Genomic DNA, 27,977 nt, shown 5'->3' with positions numbered 1-27,977 from the left:
AAATAAGTCATAAAATCAGCTTCACTGCCCCTGCTGGAGTTGGATGCAAAACAGGAATTTCTCATGTTTGGAATTTGTGCTCCAGGTGCTGCACCTTGGCCCCTCTCCCCAGGCTCTTGGCCTTTTCCCTCCTGCAAAGCTGTTCCCCCAAGGCCCCAGTCTGAGCTGGGATGAGTGTTGATGGTTTTAGGGAGGGGGGCTCCTGCAGGGGAGTATTTTCAGAAGGATGTTGTATAAAAAGTTCATTTAATCATTGCAAGCATAACTAGAATGATTTCTGTGCAGGACAATGAGGCCCAAGGCATTCTGCCCTGGCCAGGGCTGGCATTCTTCTCATTCACCCAAGGTCTTGTTTGTTTTTCTGGACTTATTGGGCCACTAGTAATTAATTATGTGGTGTTCTCATTTTCTTCTAGTTAATTCTGAAATGGGAGGTACCTTGGTGCCCACGGAGCTTTGTGCAGCAACATTTCTCCTTCCTTTCTCTCGGGGTGCCCCGGCATTGTCCGTGTCCATCCCCAAGTGCCCTTGTCCCCTGTGCAGGCAGCGAGGGGCTGCAGGTGTCTGTTCCTTCGGTAGAGTGGCTGCCCTGTGAGTCCCAGAGATAGCTGTCCTCTGCAGCAGGAGCTCTGTTGCTTTTCTTCAGTGCTGTTTAGCCAAGCCTCTGCGTTTTCACTCAGTCCCTGTTCCAAAACTGTGCAGTGCTGGAGCCACAGAGGAGCTCAGCTCCTGAGTTCTGCTGAGACCTGTGGAAGCTCTGTGCTGGCTGCAGCACGAGCAGCCTGAAGTGCATGGTCACATGCACCAGTGGTGTTCTGGTGGTGCTCTGCACTAGTGCATGAGCCCACGGGTGCTTGGGGTCCCACCAGCCTCCTCAGTGCTGCCAACATGGCACTTTTATTCCAGCATCTCTTACTGGTGAAGAATGCTGGTGATTACCCTGCCAGCTGTGAGGGTGCATGCTGGGGTGAACACCAAAAATGGCAGTGTGCAGGATCCCTGCAGGATGTTCCTCCCACAGTCTTTGCCTCCTTTGCCTTGTGGTGCGTGTGCTGTGCTGGGCCCTGGTCCTTGTGCTGCCCGTTGCTCATCCCCAAGGGGCAAACCCCCAAAGCCAGGCATGGCTGACAGCAGGGCAGAGCACCTCGCGCCCCCAGGAAAAGCCTTTTCCCCCGTGACTGCTGTACACTCCGAAAGGAGAATCATCCTATTTTCTCATCTTTTTCTCTGATTGTGGGAGCACTGCAGCCGGCCGAGGCCCCCTCCCCCTCTGGCGAGGCACTGAGGATTGGATCAGATGATACGGAGTGTGCATGCTGAGAATGAATCCATTTTCTCTCCTCCATCTCCCCAGAATAAATTAGAATTTGCCTGATTTAATAAAATGGCTTCATCTCTCTGCCATCTTTTCTGTCTCCCTGCGCTCCATCCCCGCCCCCACTGCAGAGGAGCAGGTCTGCCTGCTCGGGTCCCGTTTGGGGCCAGGCGGCGCGTGGGTCAGCGCCGCGCTCCGCCGCCCAGGGCTGGCCAGGACAGCGCAGGATTTGTCCCTGTGTCTTCCTTTCCTTGTTGTCCAAGGCGGTGGCTGTAATTGCTGGTGGGGTCAGTGTAATTTACTGTCCATCCGTGGTGAAGCTGGCCTGGCAGGGCTGTGGCAGCCGTGCAGTGTTTGGGCCAGGGAGGGGCTGCCCAGCCCAGACTTGCCCCAGTGCCGTGCTCTGTAAGCAGCACGTGTGTGAGAGCGCATGGAGCGGGGCTGAGCGCTGCCACAGACCCCGAGGAGGGGGCCAAATTTAGGTGGCTTCACTACAGCCAAACCTTTTTCTCTTGCCTGGATCTGGTGCTTTAATTCCTGTTTCCTAGGCTGATTTTTTCCTTTCCGTTCTGACACTAATTGCACCAGGCGCGTTGGGAGTGGCGGCTGCTGAGCGGTACCAGCTAAATGTTAAGAAAGGTTTTAAAAACAGACTGAACTCTTCCTTAATGAGGCTCAATCGTGCTCTCCTCCGGGTGGTTTTGTTTTGCTGATCTGTCAGTTTTTCAAGGATTTAATTGCACTTTTTTCATATTAGTCTTTGAAATGGGGCTAAGCAGCTTTCTCTAAAATGCAACACAAAAAGGAGAGATGCTTCCCTATTTTCTTGCTTTGCTTTCATCACTCCAGGATCATCTTCTGCCACTGGCACTGGGGACCCTGCAGTGATAAAGAATAAAACATGTGAGAGCACAAGTGAAGGGCAGGCTGCACTGCTGTGATGGCCCCACAACTGGAAACCCTTGCCAGTGGTTCCCTTTGCTTCCCGCTCCTCTGGCTGTCTCCAGTCGGGTCACTACTCATGCTGATCCTGGAAGACTTTCCTAATGTTGGGTTTGAAGGGGGAAGCAGGAGGCAAAGGCTGAACTGGCTTGTCCAATGTAGCTCATTTCTGGCAGAAATGACACAAAAATGAGTCAGAACCAAGCAGTGCTACAGCACTCTGGAAATGGTCATAGCCTCCTAGAGCAGTGGAGCTTGGCAGAGCCTCTGGAGGCCTCTGAGCCCAGGCCCTGCTCAGACACAGGCTGGCCAGAGCTGTCTCTGCTGGGGTCTGCAGCATCTCCAAGGTGTGGAGATGCCCCCAGCCTCTCTGGTCCCAGTGTCCAGCTGCTGCAGTGCTGGGAGTCCAGGGCAGGGCATGCCACACAGATGATGCTGCGATGGGAGGGGGCAGGAGAGAGCAGGCAGATGTGCCTGTGAGGCTATTATCTTTATGGTGTAGAGAAAACATGTTTGAAGCAATCAGCAAGGAATTCTTAATGGCTTCACTTCCTCTGCTCTCTGCTCTCCTCACGGGACAGGTTGCACAGCAGCCAGGGCTGCGCAGGCGCCGCCTGCCACGCACTGCTTTTAACCAGTGCTTTGTTTTGCAGAGATGCACAAAGCTGCAGCTGAGTTTCCTGAGGATGCTGATGAGCAACAGAGCAGTGAGAGCTCCAAGCCACCCAGCAGTGACTCTCCTTCCTTAGCCTGCAGTTTATTTTTACATCTCTTTGCAATTACATTTCTTATTTTTTCCACTTTTTCTTCCTTTCCTCTAGTTTTGTTTCTTTTCTTCCTTTTAATTTTTTTCATGTTTATCCCTTAAATATTTCAGTCTCTTATTTCTAATCTTAGCATAACAAAGCCTGTTTTCTTTTCTTGTTCTGATGTGTGCCTGCCTCCCTATGAGCTCCCAGCACACCTCTCATGAGGATGTAAAATCTAAGAACCAGATCTTTGAGATTTCAAAATAAAATAAAAGTAAACTCTGCTTTAAAAACACTTTAGCAGGAAAGCCAGGCTAATTGTAAATCAATGAGTCTTAAAATGCAGCATTGATCTCCAGTTAGAAGTTTGAAGGGGAAAGCAGTAATTACTGTACTGAAGGTAGATTTTTTTTTTTCTCTTAGCAAGTTCTGGGCAGAAGGAAGGCTCATTAGGGCAGCACTTCAGAATCTGAGTAATTAGTTTAAAAAGTACTTTTGTGGTGTTATTCCCATGGCTAGAAATTATTGGAGTCTTCACAGATTTATAGTTCTGCTCTGATAAAGTTTGATTTATTATTGTGTTTGGTGGGGAAGATCCTTCCTACACAGTCACCTCGGTGAAGATCTGGAGTGGGGATCAGGCCAGGAAGAATTGCTGTGGGTACGTGGGGCCTCTTGCCAGCAGGGGAAACTCAGCCCAGCAGGATGGGATTTGAGCTCTTTGTGAACAAACTCTGGTCAATACCCCAAAAGAAAACAGCAGACATCTGGGAATCAGAGCAGAAGCTCTTACTCCTTGTGAACATCACTGGCCTCCTGTCCAGTTCCCTGCAAGCCCCTTCTTGCTCATGGGGAAATGGCTCAGAGTCACATCTCTTGAGTCTTTCTCATGCCACGACCAGCTCTGTGCTGTTTCATGGGGCCATCCCCTGTCCCACCCTGCTCAGGAAAGCAGGACTGGTCTGCCAAGGCTGTCAGGCATAAGTCCATGGCATTTCTCCATGGGTTTTCCAGCTGATTTCTCCCATGAGCAGTATGATGCTGCTCTCCTTTTCTAGTCTGAGGCAGAGTAAGTGGCTGCAAGCACCACCTGGGATGTGGGTGCAGCCTCATGTGACCTGGTCTGCGTTTGCTCTGGGAGGTAGGATAGGGCAGAAGTATCCAGGGCTTGTTGTTCTCTAACAAAATTATGCTAATTTGGGAAACTGACCCTGGAATTAGCATTAATCCATGTGCAGGAAGGCTTTGCAGCATGGCTGGTGTGCCCATTTGTCCTTGGAGAGCAGGTTTGTGCTCCTGCCAATCTCCCCAGCGTGTTAAACTGGGATAGTTGCACAGTCTGACTTGTCAATCCCATACCTCTGGCTGTGGCTACTCGCCAGACTCGATAAATATTTTCACAGAAATGATTCAGTTTGCAGGGACTGTCATAGATCTGATTCTGCAGGGGAGGAAAGGGGAAGGTCTCTGGAGGCAGAAAACCCTTGTGTGGCAGAAAGCCTGCTGGGAAGTCAGCTCAAGAAGAATTAGAAACTCTTTAAATAAATGCTTACTTGACATGACTCTGTCTCCCCCAGTCTAACAAGCAGGGAAGCGAATGGCAGCCGCTGGCCAGAAATTGATTGCATTAATTGATATGCCAATAAGAGAGCTTGTTACATCCGCCATTGGTTAGGAGGCCGGCTAACAAGTCCCGCTGATCAATGGAACCAATAAAGATTTCATCCATTAATGAGCAACATGGTAATTAATGTTATCCATAAACCAATTAGCCTGGGTAGCTAATGTGCTGGTTAGCACAGTGAGTGGTGGAGCCGTGGGTGGGCACAGGCCAGCTGGTGCACAGGGGACATCACCTCCCCTGCACAAAGGAGGCATCATCACCTCTGCTGTGGGGGGACATCCCCTGTCCAGTGTCACCACGGGGCTTGGAGCAGCAGCTAGCTCACCTGGGCCTCCCAAAGCGAGGGAGCTGGGAGGGTGGCTGGTGGGATAGGTCACATTGCTGGGAAGGTGCGTGCTTCTAGATTTTCAAGGCACTTTCAATTATTACTTTCACTTTTGGGAACCTTTGTGTAACACACAGGCATCTTTCACACTTCTTATATGTTTTTGGAGAAGCACAGGTTTCTGTAGCTTGTGTTCCATGGTGTAAGGCAGCATTTGGGTTCTTGCTCTGTCCCTGGGAAGCTGCTGGAGCCCCTCGACCTGCCACTGACCGCAGATGCTGCTGTGCACAGCCCTGCACTGGGCTTTCCCACACCACCAGTACCAGTATCGGTGCTAACACAGGTAACACAGCGTGTGGGTTGAAGGCTGCTGCCTAAATCCACTTGCCAGGGGCTTGCCCCATGTGGAAGCACCACTGTGGCATCAGGACTGTCCATAGGTATCAGGACAGGAGGTGCAGGAGCAGCCCCAGGCCCTGGGCAGCATCAGTCCCACAGGCTCCACTGTGGAGTTACCTTGGATTGTTGGATATTGACCCTGGGAGACCCCTTGTGGATTCCCTAATTGAAAATTAATACCAGATCAATGCCGTGGGCAATTTGCATATTGATCATAAACAACTTTGAAGGCACCAAGTGTGTGTTGGATCGATGCTCTCGAGCAGGCTGCAGGGAGAGTGTCCCCGCGCCTCGGAGCTGCTGCTGGCCGGGCTCCGTGCAGCTGCTGGGGCAGGATGGCCTGTGCCAGGCTGGGGGCACAGCATGGCGTTCACAGCCTGTTCCTGTGGCTCCCCTTGGGCGGGGAAGGAGGGGATGGGCTGTTTGTTTGCTTATTTTAAACCAAGTGGCCACAGCCCAGAGGCACCCCAGAGAGCAGGGACCATCACCCTGTGCTGGCACACAGCCCTCTCTCTGCACCTGCCACGTGCAGCCTGGCACTTTCAACAGAGGTTTTCAAAAGCAGAGGTGCTGTTTTTCTGAGGACGCCAGAAGGGAACTCAGCAGTGATTTTTTTTCCATGGCATTTTCGTCTTACATTTGCTCTGTGAGGGCGGTATTTAGACCCTTCCCTCTCTGCTCAGGGCATTCACTGGTTATTTCAGAATGGTTTTGGCTGAAGGGAACAAATATTTTATATCAAACTCAAAAAAACCCCTAAAAACTTAATCTGAAAATCTATAACTCATCCTTGGAAGCTTCCGGCACAGAGGGATTCCTGTGGGCATGGAGATAGAACATTTGGACAGGCACTGCAGTGTGCAGCACAGGCAAGGCCTCAGAGCCGGCAGGGGAGCCACCCCTGGCCTGGCCACAGACAGAGCACAGGGGCAGAGAGAGGGCAGGACTGGAAACCCGCGTCCCAAAGCTGCCTCTTATTTTAGGAGCAGCCGGCAGCCCCAGGAAGTCGCTGTGCATCTGATTAGCGCGTTACGGGCCTTTCATTGACTGGCTCTGCCGTGCTGATGAACTGAGGCTGGGGACAGGCGCCTCTAATTGAGAGAAATAAATTCTTATCACAGGCCTCTGCTGGAGTCGCCACCTGTGCATGCGCTTGCTCCAGGTTCCAGGAGTGGATCCAGTCCCCAGAGCACCTGACGTGCCCTTGTTAGTGGGAAGGAGCCAGGCTTAGGGACTGCAGACCCCAAGCACTGTCCCAGGGTGGCTGAAAGGTTCTGTCTGCCCAGTCCCCTGGCATGGCCCGCCCGGTGCTGCCTCCCTGCTTGGCCACAGGCTGGCAGCTTGAGAGCCATCAGTACCATCGTGTGTCTCACTGGGAGCTGCTCTGTGCTCTTCCCTTTTCCTTGATCCTCTGTGTTTCACTTGGGAGCTGGAGCAGCCATTCTCCATTGCTACCTGAGGTCTGGTGACAAGTGGAAGATCCTGCCCCAGTGTGTGTCAGGAGACATGGGCGTCACAGGGGAAAGGGTTTTGTGATAATGCAAAAGAAATAAGAATGAAGGTATAGTTTACTTGAAAAGAAACCCATCTGCTGTTTTAAATTAAAAGAGAAGAGAAAAGGAGTGCGGGGTCAGCAGGGCTCTGCAGCTCACAGTGGTGCAAGGCCGCAGTGGGCAGCGCCATCCCTGCTCAGTGGGGCTGGGCTGGGCTGCCCTGGCTGCTCCCAGCCCCTTGCTGTGCCCATTCTGGGCCGTGGACGGGCTGCCCCGTGAGCGCTGCGGCGGTGGGGAGCGAGTGGAAAGGCTTCACTTGACATTCCCTGACCTCCCGGTGCAGCTGAGTGCTGGAGAGCCAGCGCTGAAATTGCAGTCGCTTTCAATTACCCGAAGCCAAGAGAGGTGGAGAAAAAGGGGCTGTTGGCTCCAGGAAGCTGAAGTCGCTGCTGCTGAAAGCTCGTTAGTACAAGGGGAAAAGCAATTACTGACGTTTTGCCAGTGCCACTAACCCAAACCCAGGGAGGAACAAGCCAGGCCAGGCCGTGGCCAGCCCTGCCGCGCAGGGTGATGTGGGACCCCTCAAGCATGCCCTCGAGGACAGCTGCGTGGCTGCAGAGCTGTGGGGTGTCTCCCCTCCCTGCTCTCCTCAGCAGGTGTTTGTTGTGCATGCTCGAGCTCACTTGTGTTGCCCGCTCCCTCCCGTGCACCGGCCCTAGTGGTGTTTGGTGTGGCAGAGCTCTCGGGGTGCTGGCACAGGGGTGGTGGCATGGCAATGAAGACTCCCAGACTTGGAAGTGGGGCTATGTCTTCGAGGGACTGCCTTGCTGCCATGGCCTCTGTTCTTCTGCAGTGAAGTGAGACCATGACCATTCACACCAAAAACTTTGGTACTCAGCTCTACGAGGCAGTTTTTTCTGCCTGGTGAACCTGCACAGGTATTGCCCTTGTGGTACCCAAGTGTCTGTCTTGCCTGCTGGGTGTATGCCCTGTCCTTCTTGGGGCTCCTGGGCATGCTCAACCCCCAGCTCTGAATTCCCTTGCTCCCCTGCCCTGGACCAGCCCCACCACTCCTCTCCACTGCCCCATGTCCGTGTTGAGAACTTGTGGTCTGACAGGCTGCTGGGATATTTCAGTGGTTCATGAACCTGGGCACTGCAGTTATGGCTTTCCCAAGGTTTTAGCTGAGCTTAAAAAAACCCCAAACATGCTGAGATTGGGAAACAGTTGGGAAGGGGGAGAAAGAGGGTCAGCAAGACATGAATTAACTTTTCCTTGGAGCAGTACCATGGAGAGGGAGAACAGAGTAGGAGTTGTATATTTAAAAAAACCCCAAACATGCTGAGATTGGGAAACAGTTGGGAAGGGGGAGAAAGAGGGTCAGCAAGACATTAATTAACTTTTCCTTGGAGCAGTACCACGGAGAGGGAGAACAGACTAGGAGTTGTATATTTAAAAAAAAAAAAAAACAGAAAGAGGACATTTTAGTGTTTCATTTAAGTGTGGTTTGTGAAGATGATGGGTTAAGGTTGTTGGGAGCTCTCCTGTGCATATTCAGCCCCTAAGGCTAAGCATGAATTAATTATAGCTCATTTTTGTTATAGTTACAGTGTTCTCAAGATGTACCGAGCTGCAAAGTTGCTAAAGTTGGCTATTAACTTCAGCTTGGCATCAGCACTGGTTTTGTTTGTGGATCTCTGCAGCTTTTCTGAAGTGAGCCTATATTCCCAGTGAGCAGAAAGCATCTCTTGCTCTACTGGCACAGTCTGGTGGGGCCTCCTATGCTCTTCCCCCAAGGAACACGTGACAGGAAAGGGGAGACAGCCTCAAGTTGTGCCAGGGGAGGTTTGGGTCGTGTATTGGGAAAATTCCTTCTTGGAAAGGGCTATCCAGCCCTGGCACAGTCTGTCCAGGGCAGTGGTAGAGTCACCATCTCTGGCAGGATTTAAAACCCATGTGGATGTGGTACTTGGGGCCGTGGGTCAGTGGAAGCTTTGACAGTTCTGGAGGAGCAGCGGGACTCAATGACCTTAGAGGGCTTTTCCAGCCCAGATGGTTCCATGATTCTACAAAAGCTGCCACTGTCTGCTCGAGTAGTTCCACCAGGTGTTTTTGGCAGAAGGGCAGGGTTGCCTTCCATCACAGAGTGGGGCTGGGCACCGTCCCCCAGGCACCTTTCCTGTGCTCCTGCCTTGCCACTCTGCCATCCAACTCCTCCATCTTCTTCCTCCCACGGGTTCTGTTGTCTCTGGACCTTTGTCCTGCAGGAGAGGTCCTGTGTGGAGACCGCTCTGTCCTCTCCCTGCCGATCTGGAGCTGGAGATGGGCTCTTTTGTTTTGCTGTTTGATCTGTGTGTTTTTGCATGCATCTTCTTTCCAGCTGATTCCAGTTTGGAGCTAGGTTAAACTGTGCAAAATACTGTTTAAAAGAAAAAGAGAAAGGAACTTGTCAAGATGCATTTGTTAGATCACATTTAAAATGAAACAGAATTGAAGGTAGTTTTTGTCCAAGAAAGGGGAGGCTGAAAAGCCGTCAAGCCGCAGGAGAAAGCCCCTCCTTTGTTGTCCTCCTGACATTGAAGTGTAATTTTTCATGGTTATTTGGACTGGAAAATGGGGGGAAAGGGAGAGATGGGCTTGCGATTATTTCCCATAAATGACAACACAATCACATCACGCTCCACTACAAACATGCTCAAGGAATTTGCCTTTTTTTTATGTTTCATGTGTGAAAATAACAGCCACCTTTCTAGTCCTACTGAAATTAAAGGGGCTAAGTCCCTGGTGGGTTTCACTGGCTTAAAATAAAGCCCAGTTTGCAGAAAACATGGACAGCCTTGTTCCCAGGGAGTGGGAGAATGGTGGTGTTCTCCCTGGGAAGGGGTTCTTGGTTGTGCATGCTCCATCCCTGGGTGTGTTCAAGGCCAGGTTGGATGGGCTTGGAGCAATCTGGTCTAGTGGAAGGTGTCCCTGCTTATGTCAGGGGTTTGGAACAGGATGATCTTGACAGTCCCTCCTAAGCCAAAACAATTCTGTGACTCTGTGATGTCTGTGTCAGCTGAGCATGCTATAGTCAGCAGTTTACGTTTGTCAGTGAAAGCAGCAGAGCTGCTCTGGCCATGCTCTGGAGTGGATCTGTCTGGGAAATAAGTGTCATTAAACCAAGGTACATGTAGTATTATATTGTCTTCCTGCAGCCCTTTGTCAGGTGGGACTCATGCACCAGCTTTGCATCCAGGATGGAGCTCCGTGGCATTCCTCTCGTGACCTTGCTTATGCTGCCTTTGCACTACTTGGAGTCCTGCTTTTCTTTTCAGGGAACAGTAGGAATGAGCAAGCTGATGTGGAGTAATCCCGTTAGGAGCTGGCACAGATGGAGTTGCAGCACATCCATGCATGTGGAGTGGGAGCTGAGGTCAGACCCCCACCTGGGCTCTGTCTCTGCTCTGTTACCACAGCAGGGTGCGCTGGGCCCAGGGGCACGGTGTGAGCTGGGACTGCCCTCCCTGTGCTCCTGCTGCCCCTTCCTCACCTGCTGCACCAGGCCCTGCACGGTGACCCTGGCACAGCTCGGGGGCAGCTGGGCTCATCCTGGGCATGTAGGATGGACCTCCCTCCTCCTCATGGACCCGAACCCCTCTGCACAGGGCCAGGGGGGCTCAGGCTCACCCCAGTGAGAGCTGTGGGCTGTGGCTCAGGCTCACACCAGTGAGAGCTGTGGGCTGTGGGTCAGGCTCACCCCAGTGAGAGCTGCTGGGCTGTGGGTCAGGCTCACACCAGTGAGAGCTGTGGGCTGTGGCTCAGGCTCACACCAGTGAGAGCTGCTGGGCTGTGGGTCAGGCTCACACCAGTGAGAGCTGCTGGGCTGTGGCTCAGGCTCACACCAGTGGCAGCACTTGGGCTGTGGGTCAGGCTTAGGTGCTGGGCCCAGCTCAGCCAGCCCTCACCTCCCCAGCAGCCACGGCGTGCAGCCAGCAGCCAGGGCTCAGGCCTGTCTTTCTGTTGGCTTTTTTGGCTACTTATCCTGAAAAAGGGAGCATCACAGGTTCTTTTTGTTCCAAAGGAGAGACCCTGTGTACAATTAAAACTTGTTTCTGGTAAACCTCATTCCAGGAAAGATGAGCTTTTAACAAAAGGCTTTTGACAGCTGCAGGGTATTTCATTTTTTTAATGCCGAATGAAAAATCAATACATTTTTCTAGGTTATACATATTCAGAACAGGCTTGATATTTCCATTATAATGGAAAATGGGTGTCTGCACATCTCGCCTGTCAGAGCTGCACCGCCACATTTTCCAAGCCACTGCTAAATATTTCAAACCTGATTTGATTGTGGTTCATGACAGCTAATGTTTCTCAGCTCTCAAGCCTGCCGGAGGGTGGAGAGGCAGCGCACGCTCTTTCCCATGCCTACATTTTCGCCACCCCAGAAATGCCCTTTATCCCTTCAGATAAGAGATCTGGGTTTGTTAAGGAAAACCTGGCTGGGAGAAGAAAAGAGGTGAGAGGTCGAGCTGTTCAAGCTGGTCTGGATCCCATCAATATTTGCCGACTTCTCCAGCTCTCAAACTTCCTGGGTCTGGGAAGGGACAGACCTCAGTGGTGGGATCCTGTGCACTTGCATGCAGCAGTTTGGGTCCATTTTGGTGTGTGACTGAGTCAGAGGTTCCCTGACCTCTGCAGAAGTCAGATACTTGTGATTTTCCAGACTTTTCTCCTGCTCTTCCCCTCCTCCCCCCGCTTAGTGAATGGTTTAATTTTAAATTAAAAGGAAATACTGCTTTCTAAAATGATTTATTCATGAAGGAAGCAAAGACTCTGCCTAGGATTTTGTGTGGGGCAGGTGGATTGAGATGGAAGAGCAGCTCCTTTGGCTCCAGGGGCTGCACTTCTTGCTCTCAGTATTGGCCTTGGCCCTGGCAGTGGGAAAATTCCTTTTTAAAGTTATTGATAAACCACCATGGACTCAGGGAGCTCTGGCATGGGAGCCTGTGCACAGTGTGTGTTGTTTGGCTTTCCCAGGGACATGATTCCCCCATATAAATCCCACAGCAGCAGGTCTTGCACCTCTGAAGTCCCAACAGAATGTGCAGCTTTGGGGAGGAGGGGTCAGGTGGCAGCGAGAAGGTCATGGTGGTTTGGAAGTAAATTCCTGACATCTTGCTGCCCACTGCTCCTTCAGCCTCAGGAGCTGGTCCTGGGGTGGTCTGCACACTCTGCTGCAGGTGGGTCCTGTGGGCCATGTCATGAGGACGGTGGTGGGCTCTGCTCAGTGCACTGACTGCAGTTTGCAGTGGCACTGGGAGCTCCTTGGGGTGCGCAGTGGACTGAGGGGAGGAGCAGACCTTTCCCTGCCAGACGTGCTGCCAGCCTGTTCTCAGAGAGGGATGCCCCAGAGGAGCACAGGGGATGGAGGGATGGGTGCCCTCACACGGGTGTTTGCTTTCCAGACCTGGGTGGATGGTTGGTGCCCTCACACGGGTGTTTGCTTTCCAGACCTGCCCTGTGCCGTGGAGCTGCCGCTGTGGCTCAGCCGCTGAGCTGCCTTCAGAGAGCGTGGGCACAGACCTTTCAGGAGCAGGGCCTTGGCTGCTTTTACTGTCAGTGCCGAGGTCTGCTTGGCAGAAGCTGGGTCAGACATGGCTGTGAGTGCTGGAGGCAGGTTCTCAGCGGGTCAGAGCCCACTCAGCACACAGAGCCAGCTCGGGTGGGGTGGCTGTCCCCAGTGTCCCTGGGCGCAGTGGGAGCGACAGTGGCTTCACCCCAGGCTGGACTGAGCATGGTGAGCAGAGCAGCCTCAGCCTTCCAGAGAGCTCTGCTGGAAGGGGATCGCCAGGCAGATGGAGTTAGCGCTGCCCCCTCCCCAGGGCTCTGTGCCAGAGGCCCTGGCAGCAAGGAGCTGAGCAGGGATGGGACAAGGACCTACCCAGGCTGGTTCAGAGTCTCCCTGGGTACGTGTCTTAGACTCTGCTCCCTTCCCATCCTGCTTTAGAAAAATTACTTTTCAGAAAAAAGCTCAGGGTGGAGCGGTAGGAGGGTTTGCAGCTGGATCTGCTCCCTGCCCTCTGCCTGGCAGAGGGTGTTGAGCCAGGAGCAGTTCGTGTCTGCAGAGGGGAGCGTGCCTGGTGCAGGACTGTCAAGTGCTCATTGCCAGAGATGTGGGGGCTCACTCCAGGCTGGTGGTGGATGGACATGAGGAGCTGCAGCCCCAGCCGTGCTGGGGACTTGCTGTTTGTAGCCTTGTTTTTTAATCATTTTCTCCCATTATTGGTATTCATAGCTCACATTTTTCCGGTTACTGTCAGCCTGGGCTTTCATCCATTTTAAAGAGCTATTTTTTCCCTTGTTGATGATGATGATGGTATAAAGACAGATGGTGTAACTGCTTATGAATGTCCTATTTTATTCCCCTCGAACCAGACAGCACACTGGAAGACACGTATTATTTCCACATGCTCAGGTTAGAGCCCAGACAGCGGCTGAGCCTGGCTCGCCCTTCCTCTTCCTCCCATGCCGATGCTGACACCTCCGGGTCGCAGCTGGGAGTGCCGCTGCGCCGGGCGCCCTTTGTTCAGCCGGGCCGGGGGCTCTGGGCTGGGGCTGGGGCTGGGGCTGGGGCTGGGGGCCGGGGCCAGGGCAGTGGGTGATGGGCTGCGGGCCATGGGCAGTGGGCGCCGTCTCCTCATGCTATCCAGAGGGTCTTGGAGCATCTGAGACGGCAAAGAATGGTTAAAATGATGATGTAAATTAAATATAGAAATCCATTACCAAAGGTTTTTAATAAAACCAGCTAAAATCTGCTTCCACAGCAGCTGCCCCGGCTGAAGGGACACCCTTGCCCTGTGTGAAGTGGTTTGAAGGCACCAGGGTGGTGGGGTTGGAGTGGGGATGGTTTGTTGTGTTTTTTCCCTAGAGTGGAAAAAGATTGGGATTTTAATTTCTGAAATGTGAACCCAGCTGCTGGTTTCACAGCTCTTCTCCCAGCAAACTTGAGCACTCAGCTCACATGGCAGACTGCCCGTCTCACCCCTCCACCAGTGATGTGTCTTTCTACATGTTGGATGCCTTTGTCAGCACTGCCACCCATCTCCCCTCTCACTCCCAATTTAGGCTGTCATATCCTCAAACAGCACTGCTGAGTATCTGCAAGCTGCTAATATATACTTTTAATCTGATTTTCTAGCCCTGTCTTTGTTTGGAGGAGGATGGGGGTTGGTGCTTGAACCCGTTAGGTGGTGCAGGTAAATCTCAGGGTTGCGTGGGTTCATGGGGCTTACCATGACCAGATAATGTAAGTTAAAATTCTAAACTGTCCTGCCTAAAAATGGGTATAATGGCCTAAAAGTGCCTCTTTTAACCCAGTGGTGGGGTAACCCCTGTCAGTACAGGGCCTGTACATTAACACCCATAACAGCAGATGATGATGTGGCTGTTACACCCTGGTGAAAGGGGTCTGGCAGCCACAGCGCTCTCACCCCCAGAGTCCCGCCTGACGAGGTGCCTTGGAGTGGAGCTGCACACACTCTGTGCCCATGCTGTCCTTGTGGGCAGGACCATGGTGCTCCATGTTTTGTTCCGAGCTTTCAGCGCTTCTCTGAGTGTTTCCTCCGTGCTTTTGCACCTGCATGGTGCTGCCCGGGTTTGCAGTCTCTTCCTCTTGCTAGGCTGCCAGCATCTTCCTCCTGTGCCTCATGTCTGGGCTGGGGCTGCAGCAGACCAAGCTGCTCTGGGCTTGGTCTGGGCAGGAGGGATGGCATTTGTCTGCAGTGGGCTCTGGCATCTTGGTGAGCAGGGTCAGTACTGCACCCTGTCACTGGGTCTGAAGAGCTCGAGGTGGGGATGAGGAGGAAGGATGAGGCTGAAGGTGCTGGAGGCTCTGGTCACTCGATCATTCTTCTGTAATCCCTGATGTGGCTGGGTAGAACCTTATTGTGTAGAGAACCATGTCACTGTACATGACACCAGGGGACCTCAGCACCTCCAGGTGGTACAAGTAGGCAAGGTTCTTCATTTTGTTTTCATCTCTCAGTTCTTTCCAGTTTCTGTCTTGACCAGTAGCAGGTGTGCTGGGAGATCACTGGGTGGTGTTGATAACCTGCCACCCAACACTTGTGCACAGCCTTCGCTGCTGCTCTTACTCCTTGGCAGCTACCTTATTCTTCTGTACTGCCTTCCACGTCTGTGTCACACTTTCTGCTTTTCTTGTTTCAGAAGAACCCAGTGAAGATGTGGAAGGGCCCAATGAAACAGCTGGCGATGCTGAGGAACCTGCCAAGGAACAAGAGAGTGGAGGGGACAAGGACCAGAGTAAATGGACAGGTATGATTCTGTGATTTAGCTGAGGTGCTGTTTGGTCCTTCATTTTCTTCAAATCCAGGAAGGGGAGGTGGAAAAAACAGTGGTCCATAAAACCCTTTTTAGCTGACCACAATGTGGCAGTGTCAGTGTGACATGTGTCATCCTCTGTGAAGGCTTTGTGTGTGGCTTCTCGAGGTTCTCAGTAGTGGGAATGGTGGTGGTCAGGCTGGGCTGTGGGTGCTCTGGGGCTGGACCTGGGCAATGGGGATCAACAGCTGGGAGAGGAGGGGGGAGAAGGGATGACCCCTCCTGCCAGCAGCCAGCACATGGTTGGATTAAACATATCATTTGATGATTCTGTGATAGTCCCACTCTGGAGAGGGCTGTCCATCTTCCATCCTCATCTGGTCCTAGCTGCCCACTTCAGCCTGGGTCCAGAAGCCGAGGTGCTGAAGGTGGCATTCATTTTCCGTGGCCCAGGACACAGCAGTTGTGGCTCCAGGTCCCGTTTGGTTGGCAGGCCCAGTGTTGGTCAGTGCAATGCCTCAGAAACCCTCAGAAATGCTTCTTGCAGGCAGCCCCGTCCTGCTGCCTTCAGGGTTGCCTCTTGGAGAGCCCCAGACAAAGGTACTTTGTCTTAAATTGTTTTCCCAAAATGGAATGTGGTATTTCACCTCAACAGTTGCAGTCTCAGCCCATCTCAGCCTCAGTCAGTGGAAGATGTGTCCCAGCGGGTGAAGAGAGCAGGCTGGGCACTGTGGGCTGTTGAAGTTTGTGCTCTCAGTGCAGGCTGCACTCTCTGAGGTTGCTCTGTGTGTTCCTTCCTATCACATACTGATTCTTAACCTGGAAATGCAATTTGGCTTGGCTGTAGCTGGTTTTTAGTCTCAGTTCGTTGTGTAGGATTGTGTGATGTTGAGCACAACCATTCTGTGAAGTGTCACAGACAGATGTAAGTTTTGTTTATTGATTAAATCTCTTCAGGGTAAATAGGGCTTTTTGCCCAAACCTGAAGCACTTTAAAAGGCTGATCTGTGTGCAAAGATGATATTTCAAAATATATAAGGAAAAATAAGGAGCTTACTTTTTAAACCCTTTTCTGTCCAGAAACTCTGAATCTGGATGGTTTAATTTCTTCACCCTGCCAGTGAAATTCTTAACCCAGTGTTTGTGAGCCAAGGAGCAGATCAGAAATGGGACAGCTCCATGGGGTCTGTGAAGGGAGCTGTGTGGGGAGGACACAGAGCAGGTGTGTGAGCCCGTGGAGCATGGGACCAGCCTTGTGCGAGCCAAGGTGTGTGTGATGGGCTGGCACTGAGCTCAGGCTGCTTCCAAACATGTAACACCGCCGTCCTGAGCTTTAAAGCCAGATTGTGTTACCAATTGTTGCTGTCCAGCCAGTGTGCAAAGTAGGCACCACACCTTGCTCTTGTTTCTGCTCTTGTCCCTCAAGGAGCATGACTGTGTCGACAGTCCTCCTGGACCTCAGACAAGGGAAGGAACAGAAACTGGGTCAGGTTATGCCTGAGAGCCCCAGAAGAGAAGTGTGCAGGGACACGAAAACCCAGCACCAGTGGAGCCGTGAGCAGCAGCACTGGAAAGCTCTCCTTGGAGGAGGAGGAGGCTGCTGACACAGAGCAGGAGAGGGAGGCTGTGACCACAGTGTCATAAAGCTAAAGAGCATGAAGCCTTCCTTGCTTTTCCCCTCACTGAGCAGAGCAGCACAGGCTGTGTCAGCAGCAGCCTGGGGAGGGCCTGGCCCTGGCCACCAGGGAATGGGCTGCAGAGCACTTGGTGATGCTGACCGTTGTCCCTGGCCTGCTGCGCTGTACCTGGGTGCTGGACACAGTGCCTGCAGCATATCAAACCTGCCAGCTGCTCTCTCTGGTGCTGTGCAGGGGAGAGGGGAGGTGCAGTGAGGGGCACACACGGGGCTTGTCCCTGACTGAAGGAGGGGCTGGGGAACTGTACACCTGCCATCTCTGCCCCAGATTTTCCCGGGAATTGACCAAACAACTGTTTGTAAGTGCTGATGGGAAGATAATGAGATGAGGAACAATCGACACAGATTTGTCAAGAACAAATCATGTCAACACGACCCAATTTCCCTTCATGTGAAGAAGGTCCTGTTTGGAGTCAGTGTCTCCTTAGGAAGGCTTTCGATGCCACTTTTCAGGACAGGCTGAAATGAAGCACAGACATAGCAGAGTAGGTGACAATACTGTACCACTGGTGGGTTTCATTGGTACTGGAAAGCTCTCCATTCCTGAGCTGGGGTGCTGGGGAGGCTGAGCAGCAATTTCAGAAAGCCCAAACATCAGGAAAAACCCAGAACAGTGCAACATCAGTCAGGAGCAGAAGATGGAATGAACAGGCTTATTTGACCTGAAAGAAGACCAAAGAGGAGGACACGATAAGTCTTGTGCATGAAATGCTTCTGAAAGGAAGGAAATTATTTGTTCTCCATGAAGAGGATACAGACAAGAAGACACAAAGGGCCTAAATTGAAGGGAGAAAGATTGATGTTAGATAACAAAATTTTAAAAGTCCTCTTGTACAGCCTGTGGCTTAAGCACTGGAGTGGGTTTTCTGGGAAGGTTCCTCAGAGGTCTTTCAAGAAGATTGTAGAGGAGCTGCCATCAGGAATAAGGCAGGCTTAGTCTGTCCTGCTTTGGATGGACTGGCTGACCTTAGGAAAAGCCTCTGAGCCAGGTGTGAAGATGGAGATGGGAGCAGGAGAGGTGTGGGCTGAAAGCCAGCGATGGGGCATGTGAAAGGGGAGGGGCACAGACTTTTTTGCTGCTCACCACCTACAATTTGATTGTTATGTTCCTCAGCAATTTACTCCCCTTTGTGCTTTGGTTTCCTCACTGTGCACAGGGGATTTATTTCTTCCACTTCCTTAAAGGTTTGCAAGATATGTAACAAGACACTGAGTTCCTTTGCCCATCTCCCTGCCCCAGCCCAGGGCTGAGTGTCTGCACCACGGTGGGTACAGTCCAGGTGCAACCTGTGCTGGAGTTAGTGTCAGCACCAAGGGAAAAACCTCACTGTAAGCTTGTCAAAGTGCCTCAACTGCAAAATAAATGTATTGATTCATTCTTTATATTTATTTTAAAATGCAATAATGTAAAGCAGAAACATTTTTTTAGGTGATACTTTTCAATTGAATATACTCGGGGAAAACTCCATCCCATAGAAGAACTCAGTGGATCTTGATTTGTACAGAAATCTCTGTGATTTCTGGAAGGTTCTGGAAGATGGCAGTGCCTCCACACTGGAGCAGAGAGATGCTGTGTGCCTGATGACTCATTATCTTGTCATGGCTTGTCATGACTAATGTGAGATTCACCACAAGCAAACCAGCAAGAGGGAAAGGAATTGTGGCTGATCCCAATTCCATTTTTAAGGCAGGATGTAGATGATGGATATTCAGCTGAAGCCCTGCCCCTTGCAGTACAAGCCTCTCAAATTTGAAGTGGTGCTGGTTCCTGTCTGTGCTGGAGAGCCCCATCACCAGCAGTGACCCAGCTACCAGAGGCTTCCTTAATGCACTGTCCGTTGGGTACACGGACAATATCAGGGGTTTTTCCACAAAAACAAGAAACAAAGTCTACTTAAAATATAGATTGAAATGAAATCTTTCTGGAGGACTGGCCTGAAGGGCTTTTATTTTTGTTAATGATTTTTTTTCTTTTTTTTTTTTTTTTGTCCGTGATGCTCACCTAACAGAGCAATTAGTGCAATGGACCGTCCCTGATTCGAATCCGTGGTAGATTGCTATTAAAGGAAGTATTAATGGGCTGCTGAGAGCTGGGAAATTGTTGCAGAAAAGTGTGTTTATGGAGTATGGTGCTGGCAGGCATGATTTCAATTGGATTTGACATGTTTAACATAAATGTATACTGCACAGCTCCTGCAGTTTATGAATAATTCCTACAGGCCGACTGCCTTTCTAATTACTGAAATTGAAAAAAACAGGTCAGGCACATCCTGACGGAAATCTATTCCTGCTCCTCCCCCCGGCTGCTTTTTGCTGCTTTTTTTTAATATCTGGCGTTTGTGGAGCACTTAATGGCCGGGATGTTCTGGGGGCCTGAGAGGCTGGGAGGAAGAGGACGAGGGCACGATGGAGCCACTCAGCACTGGCGCCCGAGCGAGGGAGACCAGGCAGAGGGCATGGCAGAGAGGGACTGGGAGGTTGCCTGTAACTGTGTTTTCCCAAGGATATGTGAAGCACAAAAGGCTCCTGGGTGGCAGCTCCAGCCCAGAAATATGGCTGGGCTGGGTGGCTCCGTGCAGCTGCTGGCTGAGCTGGGGGCAGGCTGGGCTCTGGTGGCATTGGAGGTGCTGCAGGAGCTGCAGTGGGCTGCAGGAGAGGTCTGTGGTGCCAAGCAAAGCCCCACCTCCAGGAGCCCCTGGTGCTGCTTGGCATCTCGCAATGGCATCTGCTGGGTGTTTCATGTTCATGTGGAGCAAGGCAGGGAAGTCTGGTGGTGGCTGGAGCTTCTGGATATGAATATTTAATAGTAGTTCAGCCGTGGGTACTCGCTGCAGGTGGGAAGGTATGACACAGCATTAGAAAAACAAATTATTCAGCCATTTTTGGAGCTGTGAAGCAGAAATGAGGATGGGTGCGGAGTGCACCGAGCATGGGGCACTTACCTGTCAGCTGAGTTGCTGTCAAATACAGAACTGAGAAACACTGCAGAGCAGCAGGTAGTGCACAGGCCTGATAGTGTGGCTACAGCAGCTGGTTGGAATGGAAGTTCCTTCAGGGAATGGGGAATTAGACAGTGTTTGGGGAGGAAATGTTGGCTTTATGTTTCTGAGGAGGTGGCAGGGCTGCAGCAGCTCTGGGTGCCCCGTGCCCTTCCCCAGCAGTCCGGGTGGGCTCTGGCCATTCCTGCATCAAGGCAGATTCTGGAGAGTGGATGAAACAGATAAACTAGAGCTGGATTTCAGGAGACACACAGGTGCTGTGAGGGCACGGGGCCAGAAGCCTTGGGCATTGATGGCACAGGGCTGTGTGGCACAGTAGCAGCTCCCACTGGTCCAAGGATCTGTGGTGCTGAGTGATGGCTCCAAGAACAACTGAGGTGATTTGAGGAAGGAGGCACCACCAAATTCAGAATGCTATTTTCCATCAGGCATGAAAGCACAGTTCCCTCCTCTCACTGAGAACTTCCCCAGGCCAGCAGCTGGACTTCATGGCAAGGAGTTTTTTGGAGGCTGGTGGTGTTTAAATCAATGGCAATAGCAGAAACCCCACTGTAAATTTCTAGGGCAAGTGGCAAGCTGGTTTACGGAATGCAGGGAGATGAGAACCTCTGGCTTACGGAAAGCAGCATGAATTAATAATCATTTAATTGGCTTTTCCATTATGTTGCTTGGTTGGGAGATGGAAGTTTAGATGAAGGGGCTGTCAGTGATACTTTAGCTAAAAGAATCTGATGGGTAAGAGGTGGGTGGTGACTTCCTTCCCACCAGGATGGAGAGCAGCATTTTAGGGGATCCATGCTGGCTTTGCCTCTGGAACCAGCAAAGGCCCCCACTTGCAAGGAAATGCCCATCTCACCTCTGGAATGTACCCAAGGAAGATCTCTCCTCCTCCTCAGAAAAGCAGAAGCTGCTGAGCAGAGTGAAAGATCAGTAGATCTCCAGAGGTGCTGTGGCAGCCCTGCCCCATTGCATTCCCTTTAGGGGACATTTGTTGAGAAACAGAGGTCTCCCTCTTAAGTCAGTGAATCTGAACTAAATCCATTTAAAAAGTCAAAGTAATAACAATACTGTTGGTATGCAGATGTACATCATAGTTTAAAGCAAGTTCCTTTTTCTGCCCTGCGGGGCCTGGGCCTGGAAGCAAGATGCTGGCACAGGTGGTGTCTCCGTGTGCTCCAGTGTCACCGAGCCCTTCCAGGCCATGGCCTTCAGGACATTTTGAGCTCAGGACGTTCTGCCCTCTCCTCTCTGCACAGACAGAAGGTCCCAGGCTATGCTAACAGTTCTGCAGGCAGACGCCAAGCCATGTCCTCGTTTCTCCTGGTAGCAGAGAGTTCTTAATTCCTCTGATCATCTGTGATGTGGACTGAATGTGTCATTTTGTGCATTTGACTGTTTATCAACAACAAACTTCAGTCTTGGTGTTAAAATTCCCAGCTGAGCTGTCAACTCAAAAACTAATACTTAAAATATCCTATGTGCAACAAATCAGTTATTCTTGGGTCTGGACAATCATCAATAATTCTAGTTTTGAAGGATTAAGGTTATGGGGTTGGATTAAGTGGTTTAATGAAATTGGACACTTCGGAGATGGTACATTTTAATTACCTGTTACTAATTCTAAGCAGGCTGCTTCACAGTAGAAAGGAGATGAGAAAATACCCTGCTGTGACTCCCAAGCTGATGTTCAGCAGTCTGGGGTAGCTGATGATTGGGCTGAATTCAGTCACTGCATCCAGAAACACTCCACTGGTGAGCAGTGGTCAGTGCCCAGTGCAGGGACGGAGTGAGGACCAAGAGGAGCTACAGTCACCACCTAGAGAGGTCTAAGGGGACCCGAAGCCATGACTGTCACTGTCATCCCTGCCCAGTGCAGGTCTGGAGCAGGACTCACGTGGCTGTGCCAGACCACCCTGGCACACCTGGGGTCTCCAGCTGCTCTTCCCAACACCCTGCAGCCTGATGGGGGGTGGCTCGTCAGTGTCTGAGGTCACACTGAGGACTGGACAGTGCCAGCAGTGGTCAGGCTCCTGACAAGGGACGCTCACATCACACAGGGCTCGGGCAGGGCATTTTCAGGCAGGGTGGTCCTTCACCCGCCACAGTGCTGGCTCTTGGTGGTGGTCTCTCCTCCCCAAACCCTCCAGGAGGGACTGTGTTCCTCAATGGAGGAGCAGCAGAGTGGTGCCATGTTCCCAATACTCCAAGCACATTTATTATAGGAAGCAGGGAAGGTCAGCTCTGGCCCTGCAGACATCTTAAAGCTGTTTCCAGTTCTGAGCCACAGGGACAGTCTCGGTTCAAGCAGGGAGCTGGGCAGAGCAACCTGTCATTCTGTGAGGGCAGAGCAGGATCTGTGATGGTGTTTGTCCGTCAGCACTGACACTGCGAGCTCGCTCCACCCCTGGTTTGGGTGTTTTTGTGGAGCTGGCAGCACAGCAGAGTCCTGGGGTTGGTACCCAGGTACAGCCAGGACTGCACATGCACGCGTGGAGGCTGCTGCCCAGCCGGGCACGAAGCACCAGGCATGCAGCCAGCGGTGCTGTGGGGAACAAGATCACCTCCAAGCCAGTTTCATGTGGACAAGCCTACCAGGAGGAATTCAGCAGTCCCACATCAAATCCTCTAATCCCTGCCTCCCTCTGGCAGTACTGCTACCTGTACTTGTTTTCCCTCTCCCAGAACTTACTTTGCCTCTATTCAGCTGAATACAGAGATGGGGACTGGCAGGGAAGGTAGTTAGGAACAGGAATTGTATTCTCTGCTGTGATGTGGTACATTTGGAAATACAGCTCATGCCAGTGCAAGAAGGGTCTTTGGGAAGGAAGCAGTTTGCTGGGATCTGGCTCTTGATGGTGTTGTCTGAAGCAAGGAGCAGATACCAGCAGCGGGTTCACAAGTTGAGTAGGAGAAAGGGGGAAGAGTATGGGGGGACTGGCCTGAGAATGCTACAGCGCCTTGTTAATCGGCAGCTGATCCATCATATTAAATATCCAGCTGTCAGATATTACCTTTCAAGTGAAAATGAATAACTCCCATTAAGGGCAAAATGGGTTTGAAGTCGATTCGAGACAGATTAAAGTACCGTTATGAATGTGTGTTCGGGGAGGAGGAGACGGGGGCTGTGTATAATATACTTGTCCTTACAGTTTTTAAATAATAGATGTCCCACAAATTTATGTACTGAAGGCAGCCAGGGTTCGGGGGAGGAGAAAGGTCAGGGATGTGCTTCTCCCAGTGCCACAACTCGTGGAGTGTTTTGCTGTTGACTTTAGGGCTCGTTTGCATTTATCTGTCTGGCGGAGCAAAATAGCCTTTTCTTGGCTTATCACAGTGGGAGTGTTTGGGTCCCCTTGGCTGCGTCCTGCCGAAATTGGGATTTTGGAAGGACCATGTGCTAGGGAGCACCAGATATGCTCCTTCCCCTGGAAGCATGGGCTGAGCCAGCCAGAGCTGTCCCAGCAGCACCACTGCTGCCTGCACGGGTGCCATCCATTGTGCTGACAGCCACAGCCACCAGCCCTCTCCAGGGCAAACACATTTCACAGTGTCTGTGTGTAGAATGTCCTGGGTCAGCCGGGGGTGTGAGTTCTACCTTACCAAGTCCAGCTGCTCCTGGAGGTGACACATGGGCCTTCACCATCTGGCCAAGCATTTGTGTGTCCAATGCAGCTGCAGGCCCAGAGTCTCCTGAACCTGCAGGTTGCAGGCATCCCCCAGAAACAGCTGAGATCTTTCTGCTTCTGGCCACCAGTGACACAGTCCCCATGCTGTGGGAGATCAGTGAGAGGGAGCTGTTTTTGGCCTGGTGTGCATTGAGGACATTGGTCAGTCCTCAGATTCATCCTCCTCCAAGTCCTTAGGGTGTGTGTCACGCAGTAAATGGAAGCCCTGTCACTGTCCAGCCTAGGCCTCTTCGGGGTGTCCTGATGTCAATGGCTTTCTGTTGCAGCACCAGCCAGCCAGCCAGAGAAGGAGCTGACAGAGCCTCCAGCATCCTCCAAGAGGATATCATTTCCCAGCAGCTCTGAGTCACCGCTCTCCTTTAAGTGGTCGAAAACTTCAGAGGAGACCAAATCAGAGCAGGTAAGGCAGAAGAACCCATATCTCTGTACAGGTAATGTGTTTACAGTGTGCCAAAAGCAAAGAATAAAATGGGAGAAAGAGGATGAAAGGCATTAACTGGTGGTAGAAGGCATCAAATTATTGAAGCCTGGCTGTAAGAGGGGAAAGTAGCACCTGGAAGAGCTGTGTGATTCATTTGTCTGCTCTGCAGATGTACCAGTGTCCATATTGCAAGTACAGCAACACGGACGTGAACCGGCTGCGGGTGCACGCCATGACCCAGCACTCGGTGCAGCCCATGCTCCGCTGCCCTCTCTGCCAGGACATGCTGAACAACAAGATCCACCTGCAGCTGCACCTCACCCACCTGCACAGCGTGTCACCCGACTGCGTCGAGAAACTCATCATGACGGTAAGTGGCTGTGCAGGCAAGCATGGCTGCTGCCATCCCAGCATGTCCACTGCCATCCCCACAAAGATGAGGAGCAGAGAGTTGCTGTGGTAGCAGCTCCTTCACCTGCCAGAGCTCTGCCATCGAGATTTGCTGCACTCTAGTATGTTGTGTCCCTGCTTGAGCCCTGTGAAGCTCAACTCTTGAGTGATTCACTGTGAAATCAGGATAAATACTATTTCCTTGACTTTATGAGTGCATGGGATGGCAGCTTGTGCAAAAGCTTCTGGAAGATCCAGCAGTTGATGGGATATCTTGTCCCTGTTGTTTCTTTGGTATAATACTCAATGCAATGTTCTGTCTACATTTAAGAACTTGTCATCAAATATATAAATAAGTGTTTATTTTGATTCCTGCCAGTTCTTTCTCTTTGTGTTTATTTTTCTTGCACCCCGTTTCTGCTTGTTTTCTCCCTTCTTGGCCAGTTGTTGGCACTGGGGGTGAGTAGCACGGTGTTTGTTGTAACGCTGATGTTCTTCACCAGCTCCTTCCTGTGTCATTCGGAGCAAGCACATGCAACATGACCCAGCTGTTCTCTTACAGTTTTCTTGTCTTCTCTTTCTGTCACTCTTCCTCTCTACAACTCCCTGAAAGAAGGTTGGAGCCAAGTGGGGTAGGTCTCTTCTCCCACAAAACAAGTGACAGGACAAGAGGACTAGTTGCAAGCTGCACCAGGAAAGGTTTAGACTGGATATTAGGGAAAATTTCTTCATGGAGGGGGTTGGAAAGCCCTGGCACAGGCTGCCTACAGAAGCAGTCACCACTATGGATGGAGTCTCCATCCTTGGAGGTGTTCAAAAATCATGTGGAGGTGGCATTTGGGGACAGAGTTTAACCATAGTGGTGCTGTTGGGTTGATGGCTGGACTTGGAAGACAAAGGGTCTTTTCCAGCTTTAATGATTCTGTGATTCCTTTTGGAACTCCTTCTTGAAGACAGGAGTGGTGGAGTCACAGAATCACGAGTGGTCTTGGGAGGGACCACTGGAGCTGCTCCATCCAGCCTCCCTGCTCAGGCAGGGTCCTCTGATCATGTTGCTCAGGATTGTGTCCAGACAGCGTTTGAGTATCTCCAGGAAAGGAGATTCTCTCTGGGCAGCCTCTTCTGGTTCCCACATAAGAACTTTACATTCTTATCTTGCTGCTTTGCATTGCTAGCTGCCTGTCTCCTCAAGGCTTCTCAGGATGTAGCTCTGCCCTGCCTGTGCACCTGGGTGACAGAGCTGTCCATCCCACTGACCACGGCCTCTGTGACCTGTGTCCATTTCACTGGTGCTGCTCAAGTGTGTAAATACCTTCTGAGGCTTTGAACAGCCCTTGTTCACCTCTTAACTACATTGGCGGCAGGTGTTTTGGCTTTTCTAGGAGCAGCGAGCAGAAGCCAAGCCCCTTCCCTAGGCCAGTGGGTGTAACCAGTTTGCTCAGGGTAGCCGTTTGTTTTGAGCCAGGCAGGCTGCCTGGGCAGGGTGTGTGGTCTGGAGCAGGAGTGCTGGGCTGGTCTGTCCTCAAGCACGTCTGTGTCCTCTGGGATATGAGGGCATGGAAGGAGCTCAGGACACTCTGCAGAGCAGGTCAGGCTCCCTCGGGTGAGCACTCTGCTGTGCTAGAGTGGGGCCACAGGGCTCTGCAAGGATGGCAGAGACTGGCCCAGCCATGATGCTCATCCTCCTGCATGTTCCTGGTTTTCCCACCTTCCTTCCCTTTGGCACCTAGGGAGGGTTGCCTCTCCTCCTCCAGGTCTCAGCACGGGGTGAAGAAGGCGGGTCTGTTTGTGTTCTGTGACAATATTTTGAGACATCAGTGTGGTTTGTGCGGAACACGGCAGCATGGGAGGCTCCTGCCTCGGCTGGTTCTCGCGGAGATCCGCCCGGCTTTGGAGCCGAGCCCCGTGACAGAGCCAGCTCCTCTCGGCGCAGACTGCGCTCGGCGTGGAGGAGGCTCCAGTTAATAACACCTTATCAGACGCCGTTCAGGAACCTGCAGTGTCTAATATGTCTGTTGCCATGGGAACGGCTCCTGCTCCGCTCGGCATCTCCAGGCTGCCTGGTCGTGCTCCCTCCTTTTCACATCAGCAGCAGCCGGGCTGGCTGTCCCATGGGACCCCCGTCCTCCCACTGGCCCCGCCGCAGGGACCGGGGCTGGCGGGGCTGCCTGAGGAGCAGAGCACGTGCTGTGCCCCACAGGGACGGAGGCTGGGGCTCACACTCTCCTGCCATCTCCTGCAGCTTCCCCTTCGTGGGGCTGGTGGATGAACATAGCCAGGTTCTCCCTCTCTGTGGCATCACGGCCTCTCTGAGCAGGGCCAGGCTCCACCTTTCCCATGACAGCCCCTGCCTGGCCCGGCAGGGCCCGTGGTGGGGTGAGGCTGGAGCTGGGAGAGAGAGAGGAGGCTTCCCAAGAGCCTCTGGGAGTGGGAGCTCTCCCTCCTCCCGCAGCCAGCCTTATCCTTCTACACACTTCTGTCTCGTCATCTCTGCTGTCAGCTTTCTCTTCCTCAGTTTAGGGAACATCTTCCCAATGTTCCAGTCTTCTTTCCATCTTCTTATTTTCTCCCTGGCTCCAGGAGTCATTCTTGCCCATCCCTACCATCTCACTTCCCCCTCCTGCTATCTTTACATTTTTACCCTCTTTCCCATTGTCTTTTCTTATTGCTCTCTCCCTTCTGCTGTCACTCAATTTTTCTCTCTCCCTCCTTTTCGCCCCCTCCCTCTCCCCCCTTTCCCTCTCACTCTGTGTCTCATTCTCCATCTCGGATGAAGGTAATGAAAATAATCGGGCTTCATTAATTCTGAGCCCTGTGAGATGATAGCCATTTGGAGCCATGTTTGCCAATTAGATGGTCTAAATTAGAAGTGACCTTGGTATACTGCCATCACTTTGCCTCTCAGAGTCTAATGAAGCTTTTCACTCCAGCACCCTCTCTCTCTCTCTTTGTAATGGAAATTACCTCCTTTGTCTGGTGGGGAACCTTCCCTCCCGTCTGTAATTCCCCTGGTTTCATAGACATGGGGACAGTGATGTATCTCCTCAGACCTCTTCTAGAGGGTTTCTTTTCAGAGCCACATGATTTCAGCATTTTGGGCTATATTCAGGGGAACCATCCCCTCGTTTGGTGCCCATGGACATCAGCACAGGCAGGTGGGGTGTGAGAGGAGCTGGCTGCTCACACCAGCCAGGAGTAGTTGTTTGGACATGTCAGCAATATGCGGGTGTTATATTGATGGGTGTTGGGCTCTGAGCCTCCAGCCCCACACACAAGCGGCTCTGCAGCTGGTTGTTGAAAATCCAGTAGATCCATTGGTGGCTGGAGCCCTGCGTGTCACTGCTGGAGGTTGTCACCAGTGAGGAGTGGGCCCACTGGTTGTTCTGCAGAGGAGTGACAGGTTTCTGGGTGTCAGGCTGTGTGCATACTGGTGGGGCAGGGAGGCAGGAGACCTGACCCATCAGCCCTCAGATGCTCTGTAACAGTTGTTGCTGGGCCACTGTGTCCATAGAAATGGCCACCAAGTGGAGTGCACCTGCCTCTCCATGGATCTCATCATCATAAAGACATTTTATCTGCTGAAGGGGTCTGAATTTCACCCAAATGTGGGGTT

At 51.9% G+C, this 27,977-nt stretch overlaps 1 protein-coding gene across 5 annotated transcripts in view; it reads left to right on the top strand.

The window, feature by feature from the left end:
- The window catches only part of ZFHX3 (zinc finger homeobox 3), a 382,420-nt gene that overhangs the window by 337,415 nt on the left and 17,028 nt on the right, over positions 1 to 27,977 (top strand). For all 5 annotated transcript variants that reach the window (XM_039696465.1, XM_039696467.1, XM_039696469.1 and 2 more), the window contains 3 exons: positions 15,059 to 15,166; positions 23,820 to 23,953; positions 24,144 to 24,344. In XM_039696465.1, coding sequence (XP_039552399.1) covers positions 15,059 to 15,166; positions 23,820 to 23,953; positions 24,144 to 24,344 — 443 coding nt within the window. The remainder of the gene's footprint in view (positions 1 to 15,058; positions 15,167 to 23,819; positions 23,954 to 24,143; positions 24,345 to 27,977) is intronic.

This window comes from Passer montanus, unplaced genomic scaffold, assembly GCF_014805655.1.
Source record: "Passer montanus isolate IOZ18808 unplaced genomic scaffold, ASM1480565v1 scaffold98, whole genome shotgun sequence".
In the NCBI taxonomy this organism is placed as follows: Eukaryota; Metazoa; Chordata; class Aves; order Passeriformes; family Passeridae; genus Passer; species Passer montanus.
Note: the sequence above shows the minus strand (reverse complement) of the source record. Positions and strands in the feature narration are given on the sequence as shown.